This window comes from Coregonus clupeaformis, chromosome 26, assembly GCF_020615455.1.
Source record: "Coregonus clupeaformis isolate EN_2021a chromosome 26, ASM2061545v1, whole genome shotgun sequence".
Classification (NCBI taxonomy): domain Eukaryota; kingdom Metazoa; phylum Chordata; class Actinopteri; order Salmoniformes; family Salmonidae; genus Coregonus; species Coregonus clupeaformis.
Genome location: NC_059217.1, coordinates 50172642 through 50194086, shown reverse-complemented (window position 1 = coordinate 50194086; position 21445 = coordinate 50172642). Strand labels below are relative to the sequence as shown.

At 47.5% G+C, this 21445-nt stretch overlaps 2 protein-coding genes across 2 annotated transcripts in view; one reads left to right on the top strand and one right to left on the bottom strand.

Annotated features, from left to right (window-relative positions):
- The first annotated feature begins 197 nt into the window (after positions 1–197).
- ndufab1b (NADH:ubiquinone oxidoreductase subunit AB1b) lies at positions 198–8814 on the top strand. The gene is made up of 5 exons (XM_045207922.1): positions 198–417; positions 1156–1278; positions 3519–3606; positions 6610–6731; positions 8620–8814. Exons 1-4 carry the CDS (start codon positions 247–249, stop codon positions 6699–6701), a joined length of 474 nt encoding a protein of 157 aa, XP_045063857.1. The 5' UTR covers positions 198–246; the 3' UTR covers positions 6702–6731; positions 8620–8814.
- A 7418-nt stretch (positions 8815–16232) lies between these two features.
- The window catches only part of LOC121540125 (trinucleotide repeat-containing gene 6A protein), a 70248-nt gene continuing 65035 nt past the window's right edge, over positions 16233–21445 (bottom strand). The window contains exons 19-20 of the mRNA XM_045207651.1: positions 18573–18712; positions 16233–18164 (exon numbers count right to left, since the gene is read on the bottom strand). Of these exons, the coding sequence (XP_045063586.1) occupies positions 17810–18164; positions 18573–18712 (495 nt within the window). The 3' untranslated portion in view covers positions 16233–17809. The remainder of the gene's footprint in view (positions 18165–18572; positions 18713–21445) is intronic.

Here is a 21445-nt window from a genome sequence, read left to right as displayed (position 1 = left end):
AGATCGGGCTACCCGATTCGACAAAATTCAACCAAAGTCCAAAAAATGTACATCATTCCAATTTAATTAAATAAGAAAACATACAGGAAAGCATTATACTGACGTTATAGTGAATACAGAAAAAACACAACAATATTAAATATCGGCGCTATTTCATAATAACCAGTGCGCACCCTCACATTTGACCTCCTTTTCTCCCAGACGTGTTTGCTTTGCACCCTGGGATTGATCGGTATCTTCTCAATCATGGCGTCCCGTGTCCTAGCGCAGTGTGTCCGCCAGCTCGCCCGGCCTTCTGCGAGGCTCTCGTCGGGGAACGTTGCAGTGAGAGCCGCCGCCGCCCCGGTCCTGTCCAACCCCCGGTCATTCTCCTCCATTGGCAGCAGTCAGCGGACACGGTGGATCGAACAAACCCGGGTCAGTCTTTGAATAACATTGAACCCACTCGGGTCGCTGCTGCTGTGGCCTAGCAGTACTGGTTTTGCACATTGACCTACCAGTGCCTTTCCAACAAAATCGGTTAACTAGTGATAGCTAGCTAGTGGCTAGCTGCCTGTCACTGTGCACGGCCAAGGTCTTACAACTGGGTCAATTGCTAATTCAACGAAACTGTCTCTGAAAAGTGCCTAGTTGGAGATATTACATTACAAAACAACCGACTGTGTCTCACGCGTTAGCCTAGCAAGTTAACAGCTAGCTGCGCTAATTGACCTGTAATCGTTTAGATACTCGGCTAGCTAGTTGAGTACAATCAAAGATACTTTTATGTTCAACTATTCATCTGTGGTACAGTCAAGTACTGTACTGTTAACCTAGCGTACTAGCTAGCTAGTACGTTATCAAGTGTGTACTAGCTAGATGAGTCGATTGACTAATTTAAACCAAAGCAAATGTGTAGCTCTTAGCTATTATCAATGCCTGGGGTTGTGTGACTGGACGATACACGCTTGGCTTGTGCAACACCACTGCACTACATACAATGCGGTGGACATCTGTAACATTAGTTAGCTAGCTAGCTATTACCTCTAGGCTTGAACTTCACTGCTTGATGCATTATGCTGAAGTGTTGTCAGTCAAGCTGGCATCGACAAGCGAATGACCTCTAAACCCATCCCTGTTTCCTCCTTTCTCGCTTTCTTCTTCTTGTCTCTCTAGATCTCTAGCTCAGTGGGGTTGTTGTGCAGACAGTATGGAGACCTGCCCCCCCTCACCATTGAGACCATTAAAGAGCGCGTCATGTACGTCCTCAAGCTCTACGACAAGATCAACCCAGAGAAGGTAAGGACAGACCGAGGCTCGTTTGAGAGTAGGAATACCGAGGGGGGGTGTGATCATTAGTCCAAACAGTTGAGTTTTCCAATGAAAACAAAGAGTTTCTATTGGACAAATTCCCTCTGTTTCGTTCCATCCGCTACAGCACGGTTCCGTTTGGTGTCTAGTGAATTACACCCCAGATATCTAGGATCAGTTTGCCTTTTCAGACAACATCAACGCTCCTTATCTGAGGCAGCTGGACAGCAAGTCTCCTTTGAGGCCCAAAAGCACCTGGGCATGTTTTCATGAAGTATATTATATTTAAGTGATAATTCCCCGAGAAGAGATGCCTTTTGAGAGGACATTATCGCCTTTATACATCAGGTTACCGACATATTCAAATAATAATGATTGACATATTTTCATCAAAAAAAACTTTATTTTGATTAATTTATTCATACTATTTCATTCTTCCACAAGATATAGTCCCGACACAAATCTAGGGTTGCTACCCAAGCCGGCTGGTCGTTCGTGCTATCGGTTCGGTTGCCAGAGACACGACCCAGTCGTTCAGTCTTTTTGTTCTGTATCTATGGAAGCGACCCAGTCGTTCAGTCTTTTTGTTCTTATCTACGCGACCCAGTCGTTCAGTATTTTGTTCTGTTGGACGCGACCCAGTCGTTCAGTATTTTTGTTCTGTATCTATGCGCAGTCGTTCTAAATGTTCCATTGCCATACTGGCTGGCAACGTTCTTATCCCTTGCTTGCTAGCTAGCCAACTACGGTTAACTTAGTCACGTCAAAAAGTGCAGCCAGAATAACAGCAAAGTAGCTGTGTTTGTTTAAGCTGTTTTCTAGTGACATTTATTTAGATAAATCCATAACAATGAGCTAATGAGGCGCGATTTCACCCTGGCGTAGAAAATGTGCTCGCTGGTCAGGACACTGTTGTTCAGAGGAGCTAGCCAACAACACAGCTGACACAATCACTTCAAACTGAAGCTGGAAAGACTGCAAACTAGCTGCACATCGTTTCGTTTGACCTTTTTTCAATTGACATTTCTTTGTATATATCCCATAAAAATGATGCCCGCTGATTCATGATTTCGACTGGCTGAGAAACTCTGCCTCCCCTTTCTGTCTCGTCCACGACTCCCGACACGTTCATTACTATGGGACAGCTGGAGATGGAATTTGAATATTGTAACAACGTTGCAAATGTCGGAGAGACAGACAGCAAGGTTTATACAAATCTCTGTTGTTTAAAACTAAACGTTAGTCTAAAAGAAATGTGAGATAATGTCTAGATGCTTTTTATAGTGGAGATCAAGTTTATAAATTGCCTGGCTGGGCTGACGAGACAGTGGATTGTGCAGTCAGATAATAATAATAATATAGCCATTTAGCAGACACTTTTATCCAAAGCGACTTACAGTCATGCGTGCATAAATTTTTTGTGTATGGGTGGTCCCGGGGAATCGAACCCACTACAAGATGGAACAGAGTAAATAGGCATTTTAACGTCATAGATTTAGCCGGCGGCAACATGTGGAATAGACGTCGGCCGGAATGCGCTTTTAACCAATCAGCTTTCAGGATTAGACCCACCCGTTGTATAAATACAAAAGTATGTGGACACCCCCTTCAAATTAGTGGATTCGGCTATTTCAGCCACACCCGTTGCTGACAGGTGTCTAAAATCGAGCACACAGCCATGCAATCTCCATAGACAAACCCAACCTCCTCTGATCCATCAACCAGCCCCCTGTGTGTGTTCTAACCTCCTCTGATCCATCAACCAGCCCCCTGTGTGTGTTCTAACCTCCTCTGATCCATCAACCAGCCCCCTGTGTGTGTTCCAACCTCCTCTGATCTATCAACCAGCCCCCTGTGTGTGTTCTAACCTCCTCTGATCCATCAACCAGCCCCCTGTGTGTGTTCTAACCTCCTCTGATCCATCAACCAGCCCCCTGTGTGTGTTCCAACCTCCTCTGATCCATCAACCAGCCCCCTGTGTGTGTTCCAACCTCCTCTGATCCATCAACCAGCCCCCTGTGTGTGTTCCAACCTCCTCTGATCCATCAACCAGCCCCCTGTGTGTGTTCCAACCTCCTCTGATCCATCAACCAGCCCCCTGTGTGTGTTCCAACCTCCTCTGATCCATCAACCAGCCCCCTGTGTGTGTTCCAACCTCCTCTGATCCATCAACCAGCCCCCTGGGTGTGTGTGTGTAATCTATATGTACCACCTGCCTCTATCCTCAGCTGGTGACGTCGTCCCACTTCCTGAAGGACCTGGGGTTAGACAGCTTGGACCAGGTGGAGATCATCATGGCCATGGAGGATGAGTTTGGTGAGTCTCCCTGGGGTTTTGTCTGTCCATCTTTCTCTCTCCCTGTCTGTCTGTTGGTCTGTCTCTCCCTGTCTGTCTGTTGGTCTGTCTCTCCCTGTCTGTCTGTTGGTCTGTCTCTCCCTGTCTGTCTGTCTGTCTCTCCCTGTCTGTCTGTTGGTCTGTCTGTCTCTCCCTGTCTGTCTGTTGGTCTGTCTCTCCCTGTCTGTCTGTTGGTCTGTCTCTCCCTGTCTGTCTGTTGGTCTGTCTCTCCCTGTCTGTCTGTTGGTCTGTCTCTCCCTGTCTGTCTGTTGGTCTGTCTCTCCCTGTCTGTCTGTTGGTCTGTCTCTCCCTGTCTGTCTGTTGGTCTGTCTCTCCCTGTCTGTCTGTTGGTCTGTCTCTCCCTGTCTGTCTGTTGGTCTGTCTCTCCCTGTCTGTCTGTCTGTTGGTCTGTCTGTCTCTCCCTGTCTGTCTGTCTGTTGGTCTGTCTGTCTCTCCCTGTCGGTCTGTTGGTCTGTCTCCCCTGTCTGTCTGTCGGTCTGTCTGTCTCTCCCCTGTCGGTCTGTCTCTCCCTGTGTCTTTGGTCTGTCTCTCCCTGTCTGTCTGTTGGTCTGTCTCTCCCTGTCTGTCTGTCGGTCTGTCTGTCTCTCCCTGTCGGTCTGTCTCTCCCTGTCGGTCTGTCTCTCCCTGTCTGTCTGTTGGTCTGTCTCTCCCTGTCTGTCTGTTGGTCTGTCTCTCCCTGTCTGTCTGTTGGTCTGTCTCTCCCTGTCTGTCTGTCGGTCTGTCTCTCCCTGTCTGTCTGTTGGTCTGTCTGTCTCTCCCTGTCTGTCTGTCTGGTCTGTCTGTCTCTCCCTGTCTGTCTGTTGGTCTGTCTCTCCCTGTTGGTCTGTCTGTCTGTTGGTCTGTCTCTCCCTGTTGGTCTGTCTGTCTGTTGGTCTGTCTCTCCCTGTTGTCTGTCTGTCTGTCGGTCTGTCTCTCCCTGTCGGTCTGTCTCTCCCTGTCTGTCTGTTGGTCTGTCTCTCCCTGTCTGTCTGTCTGGTCTGTCTCTCCCTGTGCTGGTCTGTCTCTCCCTGTCTGTCTGTTGGTCTGTCTCTCCCTGTCTGTCTGTTGGTCTGTCTCTCCCTGTCTGTCTGTTGGTCTGTCTCTCCCTGTCTGTCTGTTGGTCTGTCTCTCCCTGTCTGTCTGTTGGTCTGTCTCTCCCTGTCTGTCTGTTGGTCTGTCTCTCCCTGTCTGTCTGTTGGTCTGTCTCTCCCTGTCTGTCTGTTGGTCTGTCTCTCCCTGTCTGTCTGTCTGGTCTGTCTCTCCCCTGTCTGTCTGTTGGTCTGTCTCTCCCTGTCTGTCCGTTGGTCTGTCTCTCCCTGTCTGTCTGTTGGTCTGTCTCTCCCTGTCTGTCTGTTGGTCTGTCTCTCCCTGTCTGTCTGTTGGTCTGTCTCTCCCTGTCTGTCTGTTGGTCTGTCTGTCTCTCCCTGTCTGTCTGTTGGTCTGTCTCTCCCTGTCTGTCTGTCTCTCCCTGTCTGTCTGTTGGTCTGTCTCTCCCTGTCTGTCTGTTGGTCTGTCTCTCCCTGTCTGTCCGTTGGTCTGTCTGTCTCTCCCTGTCTGTCTGTTGGTCTGTCTCTCCCTGTCTGTCTGTCTCTCCCTGTCTGTCTGTTGGTCTGTCTCTCCCTGTCTGTCTGTTGGTCTGTCTCTCCCTGTCTGTCTGTTGGTCTGTCTCTCCCTGTCTGTCTGTTGGTCTGTCTCTCCCTGTCTGTCTGTTGGTCTGTCTCTCCCTGTTGGTCTGTCTCTCCCTGTCTGTCTGTTGGTCTGTCTCTCCCTGTTGGTCTGTCTCTCCCTGTCTGTCTGTTGGTCTGTCTCTCCTGTCTGTCTGTTGGTCTGTCTCTCCCTGTTGGTCTGTCTCTCCCTGTCTGTCTGTTGGTCTGTCTCTCCCTGTCTGTCTGTTGGTCTGTCTCTCCCTGTCTGTCTGTTGGTCTGTCTCTCCCTGTCTGTCTGTTGGTCTGTCTCTCCCTGTCTGTCTGTTGGTCTGTCTCTCCCTGTCTGTCTGTCTGTCTGTCTCTCCCTGTCTGTCTGTCGGTCTGTCTCTCCCTGTCTGTCTGTTGGTCTGTCTCTCCCTGTCTGTCTGTTGGTCTGTCTCTCCCTGTCTGTCTGTTGGTCTGTCTCTCCCTGTCTGTCTGTCTGTTGGTCTGTCTGTCTCTCCCTGTCTGTCTGTTGGTCTGTCTCTCCCTGTCTGTCCGTTGGTCTGTCTGTCTCTCCCTGTCTGTCTGTTGGTCTGTCTCTCCCTGTCTGTCTGTCTGTTGGTCTGTCTGTCTCTCCCTGTCTGTCTGTTGGTCTGTCTCTCCCTGTCTGTCCGTTGGTCTGTCTGTCTCTCCCTGTCTGTCTGTTGGTCTGTCTCTCCCTGTCTGTCTGTCTCTCCCTGTCTGTCTGTTGGTCTGTCTCTCCCTGTCTGTCTGTTGGTCTGTCTCTCCCTGTCTGTCCGTTGGTCTGTCTGTCTCTCCCTGTCTGTCTGTTGGTCTGTCTCTCCCTGTCTGTCTGTCTCTCCCTGTCTGTCTGTTGGTCTGTCTCTCCCTGTCTGTCTGTTGGTCTGTCTCTCCCTGTCTGTCTGTTGGTCTGTCTCTCCCTGTCTGTCTGTTGGTCTGTCTCTCCCTGTCTGTCTGTTGGTCTGTCTCTCCCTGTTGGTCTGTCTCTCCCTGTCTGTCTGTTGGTCTGTCTCTCCCTGTTGGTCTGTCTCTCCCTGTCTGTCTGTTGGTCTGTCTCTCCCTGTCTGTCTGTTGGTCTGTCTCTCCCTGTTGGTCTGTCTCTCCCTGTCTGTCTCCCTGCTGGTCCACCAGTTGATTATAATAGAAATGTCCATTCTAGACTAGTCGTTCTGTTTCCATGACATGAACTTAGATTTCTGGATGAACTATCCCCTTTTCCACTTCCTACCTACAGCCTATATACAACTATTGGTTAATACCGCTGGGTTAACGTGTGTGTGTGTGTGTGTGTGTGTTAACGTGTGTGTGTGTGTGTGTGTGTGTGTTCCTGCTACAGGGTTTGAGATCCCAGACGCGGAGGCAGAGAAGCTGATGTCTCCTCAGGATATCGTCCAGTACATCGCCGACAAGAAGGACGTGTATGAATAGAACCAAGCTAGGATTACTAGCGCACTCAGAGTGAGTGTCCACTCTGCCTTTTCCCCTGTCGTTGAAAAGGGAGAAGTGTAACACTCGCTCACCATAAAATAAAAACATTATTTTATTTAAACAACTATTAAAAGCTTTGTGTTTCGGCCTTCATCAGAACCATGTCATTAGTCTCCAATGACGTGTATATATATCCTGAATTGCTGATGCTATGTTTTGACCATGAAGACACTTTGAAGCCAGCCGGTCGGCCATATTGCCACTCCTCAGTAGAAGCAGTCCTCCGTAGGAATGAATGGAATTCTACAGTATTTCATTTGAAATGTTTTGTATTTCTGCATTTAAAGATGTTTTTTTGTTTTGTTTTTTTTGTAGCGAGGACAGTAACATTAGTACTTTCAAAAAATATATATATACTTTAAGGAAAATATTTTGTTCATTTGTTTAGCGCACATAGTAGAATTTAAAAGTAATGCATTAAGGCGTCTGTAATACAATTAAAATGTAAGACATTACAGTAAATGCATTTCTATAACTTCCAACGTGTTTTTTTTTTACGATGTGGGGGAGAGCCAAGATGTAGACGCGGTGGCTTCAACACAGCGCCCCCTATCAGTCTGTAGCTCAGCTGGTAGAGCATGGCGCTTGTAACGCCAAGGTAGTGGGTTCGATCCCCGGGACCACCCATACACAAAAATGTATGCACGCATGACTGTAAGTCGCTTTGGATAAAAGCGTCTGCTAAATGGCATATTATTATTATTATTACTGCAGTAGTTCCCAAAACTCTGTGGCACGCCCCCTAGAGGGGGAGGTAGGGAGGTGCGGGCCTCAGTCAGGCTTTCAACTTACTCCTGAGTGTCCAGATCAACTTGCCCGTGTCAGCTAACATTTCTTTGGCTTAGGTTTTTGTAGCCCATAGGTTTTGCTGTAAATGTTCGGGTCAAATCACGTGAATACACCATCTCAGACGTGACAAAACGTGTATATAGGATTACAAGAAAATGATCTTTTAAACCGGAAACATTTTCTCTCCGCCAACAAAGAGGGGTGTGAACAGTTTGTCATGAACAGTGCTTGTGGCCCATAGAAATAGGGATGTAGCTCAGTTGATAGAGCATGGCGTTTGCAACGCCTGGGTTGTGGGTTCGTTTCCCACAGGGGGTATGAAAAAAAAAAAAAAAATGCACTAACTGTAAGTCGCTCTGGATAAGAGCGTCTGCTAAATGACTAAAATGTAAAAAAATAGACCTGGCTTAGGGGGGATGTTCCCCCTGCTGGAAGGGGGGGGGCCTGAGTGAAACAGTTAGGGAACCCCTTCTCTAGTGTATATACATAAATCAGTTAGCCTCCCCGTGTCATTACCGTTTCAGACGGAAATCAATCCAACACAGCTTAGTGACCTGCGCGCAGTGATGGACTTTTAAAAAGGCAGTTTCCACAGACGTTCGCAGAAATCACGTTCGCCGTAAACGCTGCAGATGTTGCCTCGAGCAGAAATGACCTGCAACAGTGCACAGGCGGTTTCCTCTGGGGTAGTTAATCAACTGCAGTGCACAGGCGGTTTTCTCCGGGGTAGTCAGTCAACCGCAGTGCACAGGCGGTTTTCTCCGGGGTAGTCAGTCAACCGCAGTGCACAGGCGGTTTTCTCCGGGGTAGTCAGTCAACCGCAGTGCACAGGCGGTTTCCTCTGGGGTAGTCAGTCAACCGCAGTGCACAGGCGGTTTCCTCCGGGGTCGTTTGAATCCCTGCCTTTTATTAACTGGTCTAAAACATAGAATCAGCTTCTACTTCATCACATTAAAAACCACGTTTATTAAATGAAGATGTTCCTGCATCTGTGTTTACTGAGGCGGAACTTCCTGCTTGTTGTTCCTGTGTTTACTGAGGTGGAACTTCCTGTTTCTGCTCCTCACAGGAAGTCCTGATGATGCCGACTGGCTGGGCTGGGCTGGGCAGCGTCTTGCCCTCCATCCAATCACACTTCTCTTCCTCCTGTTCTCTCTGTGGCATCAGATGCCTTGTCTTGTGTGTTCCGCTGTATTTAATGAAAATGTGTTTTCTCCGGAGCTTGGGGAGATGGAAAAACAATAAAGATCACTTTGTGGTTGGACTCTTGTTGTACAGCGCCACCTTGAGGTTCATGGAGTTCCCTCAGTCACCCCTAAAGCCCAACGGGATGGGTAAAGGTGGGTCAGAAATATTTACATTTTAGTCATTTAGCAGACTTACAGTTAGTGAATGGGGGAAAGACTCCTGGGTCTGTCTCAACGAGGCTCTCAATACTGTATGTCTCAAAGGGGCAGTGCAAAAAAAAAATATGAATTTTCCTGCGTTTTACGATAAAGCTGCAATATATAACTTTTTGAGTGACCCAAAAACAAATTCACATAGAAATATGAGTTATAGATCTGTCATTCTCATTGAACGCAAGTCTAAGAAGTGGTAGATCTGTTCTATGTGCTCTATTTCTATGCTTCCCGTTCTTAAGTTTTTTTCGGGTTATGGACAATATACTTCACAGGGATTTAGATGGTACAATGATTCTCTACACTATACTTGCTTGTTTTTGTCACATACACTGAAATTAGGCGTACTAATAGAATTTTAGCAACCAGGAAATGCTGGAGTGATTTCTGAAGAGTATATCTTTAAGAACACCTTCCTAATATTGAGTCTCCCCCCCATCGATGATGTAGTGCCCTGCTAGTATGGTCTGAAAACCCATTCACGATCCTGAAGGGAGCGGTTGACAGCAGAGCAACACAATCTACATCAACTCGTTTTCTGTACAACATTATTATTATTTTATTTTTACAATCATGGAGTTGTGTGAGATACTGTACAACAAGGCGGAGTACATTGAAACGGTAATCTTCTGTAGCAAGCTTCTATTCGGTGTTTATTTGGCTAGATAACGTTAACGATTAGCTAGCTAACGTTTAGTTCGTTGAATTTACACTGAGTATACCTAACATTAGGAACACCTTCCTAAAATTGAGTTGCACCCCCCCACTTTTGACCTTATAACAGCCTCAATTCGTCGAGGCATGAACTCTACTAGAGTCAAAAGCCTTCCACAGGGATGCTGGCCCATGTTGACTCCAATGCTTCCCACAGTTGTGTCAAGTTGGCTGGATGTCCTTTGGGTGGTGGACCATTCTTGATACACAGGGGAAACTGTTGAGCGTGAAAAACCCAGCAGCGTTGCAGTTCTTGACACAAACCGGTGCGTCTGGCACCTACAACCATACCCCGTTCAAAGGCACTTCAATCTTTTGTCTTGCCCATTCACCCTCTGAATGGCACACATACACAATCCATGTCTCAAGGCTCAAAAACCCTTCAAGCCTCGATCATGTCACCAGAATACGACCCTCAATAGTTATTGGAAAGGAGCATCAAGCTCATCACCGTGGCACTTTCACTACCCTGTGAAGTTCATAACTTATTTCATCTGTAGCCCAATAAACTGCATGCTTTCCCAACGAGTCGTAGTGGAAAAAAACACACACCATATAATCTCGTGACTCCAAAGTTTACTTAGAAATTAAAGGTTAGAACACTGCCTTTTATCACGGTTATGTTTAGACAAAACATATCCCACCATGCCGAACGAACAAATGATCTGTCGGCGTTTATAAAATTGTACCGAAACTTCCTGTTTCCATCACTGCTGTTGTGATTAGTATTATTTTATTTTTTTATTCGGTATGACTTTACGCGCATAAAAACTGTGGATGGAAACGTGGTCAGTAAGGTACTTTAATTTATCCAGAAATGATTTGATGTTACGATTTTTTTTTTAAAGGCTGTATTGGACCTTTATGAACAACTGGACCCCTAGACCCTATGCCAGGGCGATTTCGAAAAATTCAACGGAAGCCAGTCCCGATTTTCTTACCTTGAATGGTTTTCCCACCGCTGCCCTACTCACTTGTGGAGATCAGATAATTTATCAGGTGATCCTGTCCTACTCCCTATGGAGATATTTACATTTACGTCATATCCAGAGCGACTTACAAATTGGGAGATATGAGAGGATTTGTCAGGTGTAATCAACATGGTAATTAGCTAGGTGGAAGTTCCACCATTTTACATCACATTTTAGTCATTTAGCAGATGCTGTTATCCAGAGGGACTTACAGGAGCAATTAGGGTTAAGTGCATTGCTCAAGGGCACATCGACAGATTTTTTCTTCTTCTTCACGTAGTCGGGGCTCGGGGATTCGAACCAGCAACCTTTCAGTTACTGGCACAACGCTCTTAACCACTAAGCTACCTGCCGCCCCTACCGTGTTGGCTTACACCTCTCAAATCCCAACGAGTGTGTAGGGCTTGATTTACACGTAGCTGGCCAGAGAAATGAACAGACAACAACAAACATCGGTTAAATCACGGTTAGTCTTTTATTGAGGGTTGTACCCAAGTTATACAGCTTTGTGTTCCGACACTACGGCCAGAAGGTTACAAACAGTTTATCAATCTGTCTAGCGCTTGGTTGGGTTGTTCGGTCGGTTGGTCTCAGTCCTGGAGACTGTCCACCCACCTAACAACTCTACACCTTTAGTACACATTCTCTTAAGAGCACGAAAATCATCCAAAAAAAAAAAAAATATGAAAATAAACAACATCAACCAAGCAAACAGAGGAACAAATAATAATCATGAAATAAAAACAAATGACAACAGAACAACAGCATCATCGTCATGGTGATGATGGGAGGAGACAATGGATGTCAGTGGGAGGAGACACTGGCAGTTTCTACCTTGGTTAACGTTTAACATCAGGCCTCTGTGTTACCAAATAAGGATTGTCCTTCAGAAAAGTGCGGTTCCCCAAGAAGACAAGATAATACTAAAAAAGACCCTGAAACCACCCACGGCCCTCCCGCCAGGAAGACACGACGCCAAAACACCTCCCTGCACTGTCCCTTTCAGTTGGTAACTTTAAATAGTTTTTTATTATTATTATCAATATTGGTTTGGTTTTTTCTATACATTTGTTTCAACAGTTTCATATTATGTGTCCAGGTGAATAATATACTATATCTCCAAGGCTTGAGACTTCTAGATGATACAATTTCTAAGTGATAGAAATCGCTCTATAAAAACCAGCAGTACAATCTGTGTTTTTCCCCACCAGTCCTGTCTTAGTGTCCCGACAGGAACCAGTGAAAAGGGACTTCAATCTAACCTCCTGCTCCAGCTATCGCCCCCTGTGGCTGGTTGGTTGGCTAGTAGGTAGAGAAGTTTCAATGATGGCACACGTTTTTATTTTTTATTTTTTTTAGGAATAATAATGAGACCCCTGAACGTGGCACCCCCTAGTCCCTACGTAGGACCCATCACCGTCTATTGAGACTCTGGCCAGAAGCAGTGCACTACGGAGGAGACAGGATGCCGTTCGGGACACTGCTCACGTCTTTGACTGCGGGGACTGGGCTTTAGGTTTAAAAACAAGCCAACAGGATGGACATGGAAGGCTGGATAACACCATTGCATAGTCTCTTTGAGCACCCCATACCCCCACTAACCCTCCCTAACCGTTACCCCCCCCCCCCCCCTAACTCCCAGGTCTTTGTGCTGTGCTGGTAACAGACTAAAGCTTTTCATGTACATGACTAAACGAGAGAGACGGCCCGATCCCTCCCAGTTCAGCAATATCTACTAACCCCCCTCTCTCTCTCTCTCTCTCTCTCTTTCTCGAGCCTTATCGTTAACCGGTTGGGGAGGAACCATGTTTAATACACATCACGGCTTAGGTAGAAGACTTTGATCACAGGATACTAGGTCAAGAGAAAACAGATCCAGGGGTAGATAGGAGGCCAGAGCCCCGTCCCCCAGGCCAGGGCCCCGTCCCCCCGTCCCCATGGTGGACACACTACTAGGCAGCTGTGGGGATTGTACATTGCTCATGGTTGAACTTTCTTCTTCTTTAAATTCCTGGACTTCCTTTTGCAAAAAAAATAATAATAAAAAAAATAGGACATTTCAAGCATAAACATTGTCCAGCTTTTCCACCACCACGCCTCCCTCCCCAACCCGTTCCTCCCTCTCTCCCTTCCTCTTTGATTTGGCATGACAGTGTGACTGGCTTTTCCACCACCACCACCACGCCTCCCTCCCCAACCCGTTCCTCCCTCTCTCCCTTCCTCTTTGATTTGGCATGACAGTGTGACTGGCTTTTACACCACCACCACCACCACCACCACGCCTCCCTCCCCAACCCGTTCCTCCCTCTCTCCCTTCCTCTTTGATTTGGCATGACAGTGTGACTGGCTTTTCCACCACCACCACCACGCCTCCCTCCCCAACCCGTTCCTCCCTCTCTCCCTTCCTCTTTGATTTGGCATGACAGTGTGACTGAGTAGTAGCAGTGGGTAGGGACTTACTGCTACACTGGGATTAAGCTAAAACACCAAAACAGAGGAGACGAACGAGGTTGGACAGACGCAAAATCAGACAGACGGCTCTGTCCCCATTGTCTGTCCATATCCACTCCACAGACAGACTTAACACCCAGCGGTAACTGATCAGAGGGGGTTTTTGGGTCAGACACCGATCCCTTTCTCCCCTAACGGTTAAGGTTAGGGTGTAGGGAGCAGCGCTGATCCTGGATCTGTGTTAAGGGGGAGACTTGTACCCAGAGAAAGGTTTTCCCTGAACAGCCTTGAAGAACCAAATCAGAATCAGAACCCTTTCCTGAGTCAGGCTGAGAGCCAAATCAGAACCCTTTCCTGAGTCAGGCTGAGAGCCAAATCAGAACCCTTTCCTGAGTCAGGCTGAGAGCCAAATCAGAACCCTTTCCTGAGTCAGGCTGAGAGCCAAATCAGAACCCTTTCCTGAGTCAGGCTGAGAGCCAAATCAGAACCCTTTCCTGAGTCAGGCTGAGAGCCAAATCATAACCCTTTCCTGAGTCAGGCTGAGAGCCAAATCAGAACCCTTTCCTGAGTCAGGCTGAGAGCCAAATCAGAACCCTTTCCTGAGTCAGGCTGAGAGCCAATCAGAACCCTTTCCTGAGTCAGGCTGAGAGCCAAATCAGAACCCTTTCCTGAGTCAGGCTGAGAGCCAAATCAGAACCCTTTCCTGAGTCAGGCTGAGAGCCAAATCAGAACCCTTTCCTGAGTCAGGCTGAGTGCCAAATCAGAACCCTTTCCTGAGTCAGGCTGAGTGCCAAATCAGAACCCTTTCCTGAGTCAGGCTGAGAGGCGGGTCTCTGACAACAACAACTAGCTCCGTGCTAGCGGCGTCATGCTACCCTGACAGGCAGGCAGCTCATCCCACAGACAGTGCCCTCTGCTGGGGTTAGCTCAGCACCGAGACACCCCTCATACCACCACACTACCAGCCTGTTCCACCCTGTCAGAGCACAACACTACCACTCCCTCTACAGCATGGGCCAAACGCCAGATTACAGCCCCATCCGGAGAGACAGACAGACACACCATGGGCCAAACGCCAGATTACAGCCCCATCCGGAGAGACAGACAGACACACCATGGGCCAAACGCCAGATTACAGCCCCATCCGGAGAGACAGACCATGGGCCAAACGCCAGATTACAGCCCCATCCGGAGAGACAGACCCACCATGGGCCAAACGCCAGATTACAACCCCATCCGGAGAGACAGACAGACACACCATGGGCCAAACGCCAGATTACAGCCCCATCCGGAGAGACAGACAGACACACCATGGGCCAAACGCCAGATTACAGCCCCATCCGGAGAGACAGACAGACAGACAAGACTCCCTCCTGGTCTACGTCAGTCCTTCCCCCAGTCTGTCTTTAAATAATCCAAGTGCAAATCCAAAACTCCTCAGTTCAGCGTCTCAATAAAGTTATTATTCACACCAAAAAAAAAAAAAAAAAAAAACCTGCTTCCGATGTTTCGTGCAACATTTTGTTAAACAAAAAGTGAGATAAGCAAGATCTGGAATGAAATAAACAAATCTTTTTTGATTGAATTATATTTGGTAGAGCGGTCGTTACTAAAAATGGTTCAATACTGGCACAACACTAGCAGGTCATAGCAGAGTAATACTCAATGGTCTGTACTCTAAAATGCTTTAAGTCATTCGGATACAGTCAAGGAACTCAACTTAAAAAAACACACACAACTAGCAAACTCTACTAGTCAAATAGAAACTACTCGAGAGAAACAACAGCTTTTTTTTTTTTAAAGACACTAAATAAATGTAAAGTAAAATAAATGAAGGTCCATGGCTTTGCCTAATGCTGACGGCGCTCCCTAGTTGAAGCTTTCACACATTGTGCATCATCACCATAACTAAAACAATCAATATTGTAAATAGTCGGTAAATATATGTCAATTATTCAGATGAGTTGTTTACTTCCACCAAATAGGTTACATTCCCCCCGTCCCCCCCTTTCAGCGATGGCAGACAGCGCCATCTAGAGGTATGAAGCAGCCAAACACCCCCCCCACCCTGATTCACCAGGACCTATTCTAAAAAATGGCTGCCTGCTCCCCTACACACTGCCCCCTGTACGAGGCCTCCGGCCTTCAGTGGCGCACTAGAGGACAGAGTGGCGTTTGAGCCAGTCCCCTGGAGAGGAGCTTCAGACAGACACAGGCTAACTGTGACCATTACAATCATGTTCTATTGTAAACAAGACAGGTAGAAAGCCACTGGACTTGCTGCATCTTTCTCTTTTTATGAAACAAGTACAAGCAAGGCAATGAAATGTGGACGACTTTTGCACTGTTCAAATATTATCAACCAAAGAAAAAACACATTATTATATATATATATATATTTTTTTTTTACAGAGGTTTTTTTTTCTTCAACACCATCTGTGGCAATGAGAGATTGAAACAAGGTCATATCATCACCATCACATTATTAATTTCTGGAGACATTTTTGAAAACATTTTGACGTGGTGACATGGACAGAACTAGCCCGTCTGTAGGCCTTTGTGGCTGGCTATAGTATGCATAGATACAGGATCAGCTTTATGGTTCAGTCCCACACACACAGACCTACTGACATCACACACACACACACACACAGACGTTACACACACACACACAGACCCACTGACGTCACACACACCCACTGACGTCACACACACACACACCCACTGACGTCACACACACAGACCCACACAGACGTTACACACACACACACACACACACACACACACACTGACGTCACACACACACACACCCACTGACGTCACACACACAGACCCACACAGACGTTACACACACACACACACACACACCCACTGACGTCACACACACACACACCCAGACCACTGGGAGGACAGTGGCGTGGAGGAGAGGAGGAAGTGTTCTGATTCTCCAGCCCACCTCTGAGCCCCTCCTCTACAGACAGCATATTGGACAGCAGTGTGTAGTGAACTGCAGAGCTGCTCCACCTCAAAGCAGGTCATTTTGGCAGAGAGAGAGAAAAAAAACAAAATAACTTTACTCACACGGCTAGAAGTAGTTTCAGTGCTAAAAGTTGTACGTTTCCTACAAGGAGAGGCTCTACGGGGGGAAACTGGCTCCGTTTCCTGAGAACCATTGCTGGTTATTAAGCAGGCGAGACAAACAGATCTAACCAACCACCAGACCCGTGGTCAGAACAATGACCGACCCACGCCAGACCCGTGGTCAGAACAATGACCGACCCACACCAGGAACACTGACCGACCCACACCAGACCCATGGTCAGAACATGGATCCCAGTTCCCAGAGTTTCAGCATCGTCTTCGTCCTCTATAGAGTTGTGGTATACTTTTTTATTTTTTGTTCTTACTTTTTATATATTTTTTTTGTAGCGATTTTTTCATTTTAATATTTTTTTTTAAATGTATTTAATAGTTTATTTCATTTCGTTTTTAAAATGAAGGAAGATGACCGCCCTCCCAAGGCCTGTAAACAAGAGGCCGTCTCCATAACAACCAGAGGCCGTCTCCATAACAACCAGAGGCCGTCCCCATAACAACCAGAGGCCGTCCCCATAACAATCAGAGGCCGTCCCCATAACAACCAGAGGCCGTCCCCATAACAACCAGAGGCCGTCCCCATAACAACCAGAGGCCGTCCCCATAACAACCAGAGGCCGTCCCCATAACAACCAGAGGCCGTCCCCATAACAACCGAAGGCTGGCACCAATCACCACATCGAAACAATAGGAATTCCTCTAACAACATGTTCTGCCTCTGTTGTCAAAGTGCTGTTCCCCCCCCCCACTAGTCACAGCTGCTGGTGGCTACAATCCTTTGCACTGCAGAGCTCACGTTCTTTAGTTTTAAAACACAACATTGGTGCAATACTTTAATATCATCAAATAATCCTAAAATCAGCATTTCTGTAATGTTGATCTGGTTCTCCACAATACCACCGGAAGGTATTTGTGCCAAGGCAGAGAGGAGAGCGCGCACGCACACACACACACACACACACACACACACACACACACACACACACACACACACTCACACCGTAAGAACGTCCTTGAGTAAACGGCTACACTGGATCTGGCAGCTCCCTCTATATTGCAGATTATATACTGAGAAAAAAAACCATTCAGTGCAAAAGTTCAAAAAGCTCCAAAAAAAATATACGCCGAAAACAAACAAATGCAAATAATACAAATAAAAATAGAAATGATTGAATCCAATAAAGAACATGGGATGAACAGACAGAAATGAGCTTCCGTTGAAGCTTTTTTTTCCTTTCGTCATCAGAAGAGCACTACCTGGAAGAAGCATCCGTCATCCTTTCGTTCACATTATAGAATTGGCCTGCATGATTCAAGTATACCAACTGATATGTTTTTTTTTTGGGGCTAAAAAAAAACAAACAAAGTGGAGATATATGTGCAGAGAAAAAAACGTAACGTATTTTTTCCCCCCCAGGGTGATGACCCCCCTCCCTGTATATATGTAAGTGAGAAGGAGACCAACTAGTGCCATTTGTGTTTTTTTTACCTAAGTCTGTTTTTGGTCTTTTTCTGTTTGTGTTTTTTTTTCTTTGTGTTTGAGACTGTGGCGATAACCTATTCTAGACTATTCCGTCCGTCGCCACGCTACACAGCGTTTTGGACTGACGCTTAACTGAGGCCGGCTTCACATGGAGTCCCCGCCCCCTGTCAGGTGATCCACAGGGAGGAAGGAGCTGATTGGAGAAGGGCTGCTGATCCTCCCGCCCTCGCTGGCGCTCCCCCATAGGCTAGTGGAATAGTTCGGCCCGCCCCAAAGGGAAGAGCCGTGGAGGTCGCCGACGTGCCATTGACTGGGCTCGGGGGCGCGGCTGGGGAAGGGGTGGGACCCCTCCAAGGCTCCGCCCATTCGGCTCTGAGAGGAGCCAATGACCTGCCAGCCCGGGGAGACAGCGGCCAATGACTGACCTTGTGCAAAGAAACGGTTGATTTCCTCCTCGCTGGCAAACTCAGCCAGGATAGTAGTGTTCCCTAGTATGCACCTGGGGAGAGAGAGGGAGAGGAGGAGGATGAAGAGGGAGAGGAGGAGAGAGAGAGGAGGAGAGAGAGAGAGGAGGATGAAGAGAGAGTTGCGTGTGTGTGTGTGTATAATTCTCTGTGGTGTGTATCCGTGTGTATAATTGTCTGTGGTGTGTGTCCGTGTGTATAATTGTCTGTGGTGTGTGTCCGTGTGTATAATTGTCTGTGGTGTGTGTCCGTGTGTATAATTGTCTGTGGTGTGTGTCCGTGTGTATAATTGTCTGTGGTGTGTGTCCGTGTGTATAATTGTCTGTGGTGTGTGTCCGTGTGTATAATTGTCTGTGGTGTGTGTCCGTGTGTATAATTGTCTGTGGTGTGTGTCCGTGTGTGTGTGTATAATTGTCTGTGGTGTGTCCCCGTGTGTATCTTACATGTGCAGACTCTTCTGTGCCCTGGCTGCCTCGTCCTTGGAGCTGTAGCAGACGACAGCATTGCCGTGTGGCAGGTTGAGGTGGAATGTAATCAGAGGACCGTGTTGCATACAGAGAGTCCTCAGAGTAGAACCGTCCATCTGGAGAGGAGGGAGGGGAGGGGAGGGAGAGGGAGGAGGGGAGGGAGGGAGGGGAGGGAGGGGAGGGAGGGAGGGAGGGGGGTAGGGAGGAGAGGGGGAGAGGGGAGGGAGGGAGGGAGGGGAGGGGGAGGGGTAGGGAGGGAGGAGGGTAGGGAGGGAGGGGAGGGGGAGGGAGGGAGGGAGAAGGGAGGGAGAGGAGGGAGGGAGGAGAGATGGGAGGGAGGAGGGGAGGAGGGAGAGGGGAGGGAGGGAGGGAGGAGGGGAGGGAGGGAGGGAGGGAGAGGGAGGGAGGGAGGGAGGGAGGGAGGGAGGGAGGGAGGGAGGGAGGAGGGAGGGAGGGAGGGAGGGAGGGAGGGAGGAGGGAGGGAGGGAGGGAGGGGAGGGAGGGGGAGGGAGGGAGGGAGGGAGGGAGGGAGGGAGGGAGGGAGGGAGGGAGGGAGGGAGGGGAGGGGAGGGGAGGGGAGGTGGAAGGAGAGAGGGAGGAGGGAGGGAGGAGAGCAGTTAGTAACATACATAATCCTCAGAGTAGAGCCGTCAATCTATAGAGGAGTAGGAGGGAAGAGATGGAAGTAACAGCCTTGAAGAAGCCACCGTGTTATAGTAGTAGGAGGGAAGAGATGGAAGTAACAGCCATGAAGAAGCCACTGTGTTATAGTAGTAGGAGGGAAGAGATGGAAGTAACAGCCTTGAAGAAGCCACCGTGTTATAGTAGTAGGAGGGAAGAGATGGAAGTAACAGCCATGAAGAAGCCACCGTGTTATAGTAGTAGGAGGAAGAGATGGAAGTAACAGCCATGAAGAAGCCACCGTGTTATAGTAGTAGGAGGGAAGAGATGGAAGTAACAGCCTTGAAGAAGCCACCGTGTTATAGTAGTAGGAGGGAAGAGATGGAAGTAACAGCCATGAAGAAGCCACCGTGTTATAGTAGTAGGAGGGAAGAGATGGAAGTAACAGCCTTGAAGAAGCCACCGTGTTATAGTAGTAGGAGGGAAGAGATGGAAGTAACAGCCTTGAAGAAGCCACCGTGTTATAGTAGTAGGAGGAAGAGATGGAAGTAACAGCCATGAAGAAGCCACCGTGTTATAGTAGTAGGAGGGAAGAGATGGAAGTAACAGCCTTGAAGAAGCCACCGTGTTATAGTAGTAGGAGGGAAGAGATGGAAGTAACAGCCTTGAAGAAGCCACCGTGTTATAGTAGTAGGAGGGAAGAGATGGAAGTAACAGCCTTGAAGAAGCCACCGTGTTATAGTAGTAGGAGGGAAGAGATGGAAGTAACAGCCTTGAAGAAGCCACCGTGTTATAGTAGTAGGAGGGAAGAGATGGAAGTAACAGCCTTGAAGAAGCCACCGTGTTATAGTAGTAGGAGGGAAGAGATGGAAGTAACAGCCTTGAAGAAGCCACCGTGTTATAGTAGTAGGAGGGAAGAGATGGAAGTAACAGCCATGAAGAAGCCACCGTGTTATAGTAGTAGGAGGGAAGAGATGGAAGTAACAGCCATGAAGAAGCCACCGTGTTATAGTAGTAGGAGGGAAGAGATGGAAGTAACAGCCTTGAAGAAGCCACCGTGTTATAGTAGTAGGAGGGAAGAGATGGAAGTAACAGCCATGAAGAAGCCACCGTGTTATAGTAGTAGGAGGGAAGAGATGGAAGTAACAGCCTTGAAGAAGCCACCGTGTTAAATTGCTTTATCCAGCATTTTGCTGTTGCATGAGGCTTGGTGCTCACTGAATCAGTAGGCTATTAAACAAACACTCAAACAGGAAACAGGATCTGTCTTATTTCTGTAGATATATATATGGATGCTGTATAAAAGCCAGGTCCATTTAACAGTCAGGTTATTGATTATAGCCCTGATTAAGTTGGGGTTTCCTCTCTCCTCACTTTTCTTAGACAAATAGTCTTAAGGGCCGTTTCCTCGTCTGTGCTGCTGCCTCCACCACGTTGTTCTCAACACCAATATGCTGCTTAACCTTGCTATTATGCTACATAGCTACGTAGGGAAAGGCGCCAATTCTACGGGCGCACTGATGATTATGTCTCAGAACCGCGGGAGATAGCGCATTTGCTATAAAATAAATATTAAGAGTTATTAGTGTTGCACCATTATTTTTTACATCATGTAACCAACATACAATTTCAGTGTCACATGTCTTAGAGTGATGGACTGTGCCATCCCCGTGATCTCCGCAATGGATCGGTCCACTGAGACGGGGAGCCAATCAGACGGGTGTCTTGTGCACCATGGAGGGAAAAAAAAATAAGACATTTGACCGATCGACTAAAGAAATCTCAGTCGACCAAACAATGGACCAGTCGACTAAATGGGGTCAGGCCTAGTTCAGATGTTGAAATCAAGTTGCCTACCAGCATAAGAAGAAGGTTATTTCTCAGAATGAGAACGAGTTGCCAGTTCCTTTTATAAATGAGTATTTTTATGCTCATTGCACATTTATAAAACACAGACTAGACCGCTAGCACATAACAGTCTGGCTAAACTGCTGCTAGCGGTACGTGGTTTTATAAAACACAGACTAGACCGCTAGCACATAACAGTCTGTGGCTAAACTGCTGCTAGCGATGCGTGGTTTTATAAAACACAGACTAGACCGCTAGCACATAACAGTCTGTGGCTAAACTGCTGCTAGCGGTACGTGGTTTTATAAAACACAGACTAGACCGCTAGCACATAACAGTCTGGCTAAACTGCTGCTAGCGGTACGTGGTTTTATAAAACA

Coding starts and splice junctions, on each gene's coding strand:
- ndufab1b (XM_045207922.1), top strand. CDS start 247: ATGGCGTCCCGTGTCCTAGCGCAGTGTGTCCGCCAGCTCGCCCGGCCT. Junction 1,279..3,518: donor ACAAGATCAACCCAGAGAAG/GTAAGGACAGAC, acceptor CTCTATCCTCAG/CTGGTGACGTCGTCCCACTT. Junction 3,607..6,609: donor GGCCATGGAGGATGAGTTTG/GTGAGTCTCCCT, acceptor TTCCTGCTACAG/GGTTTGAGATCCCAGACGCG.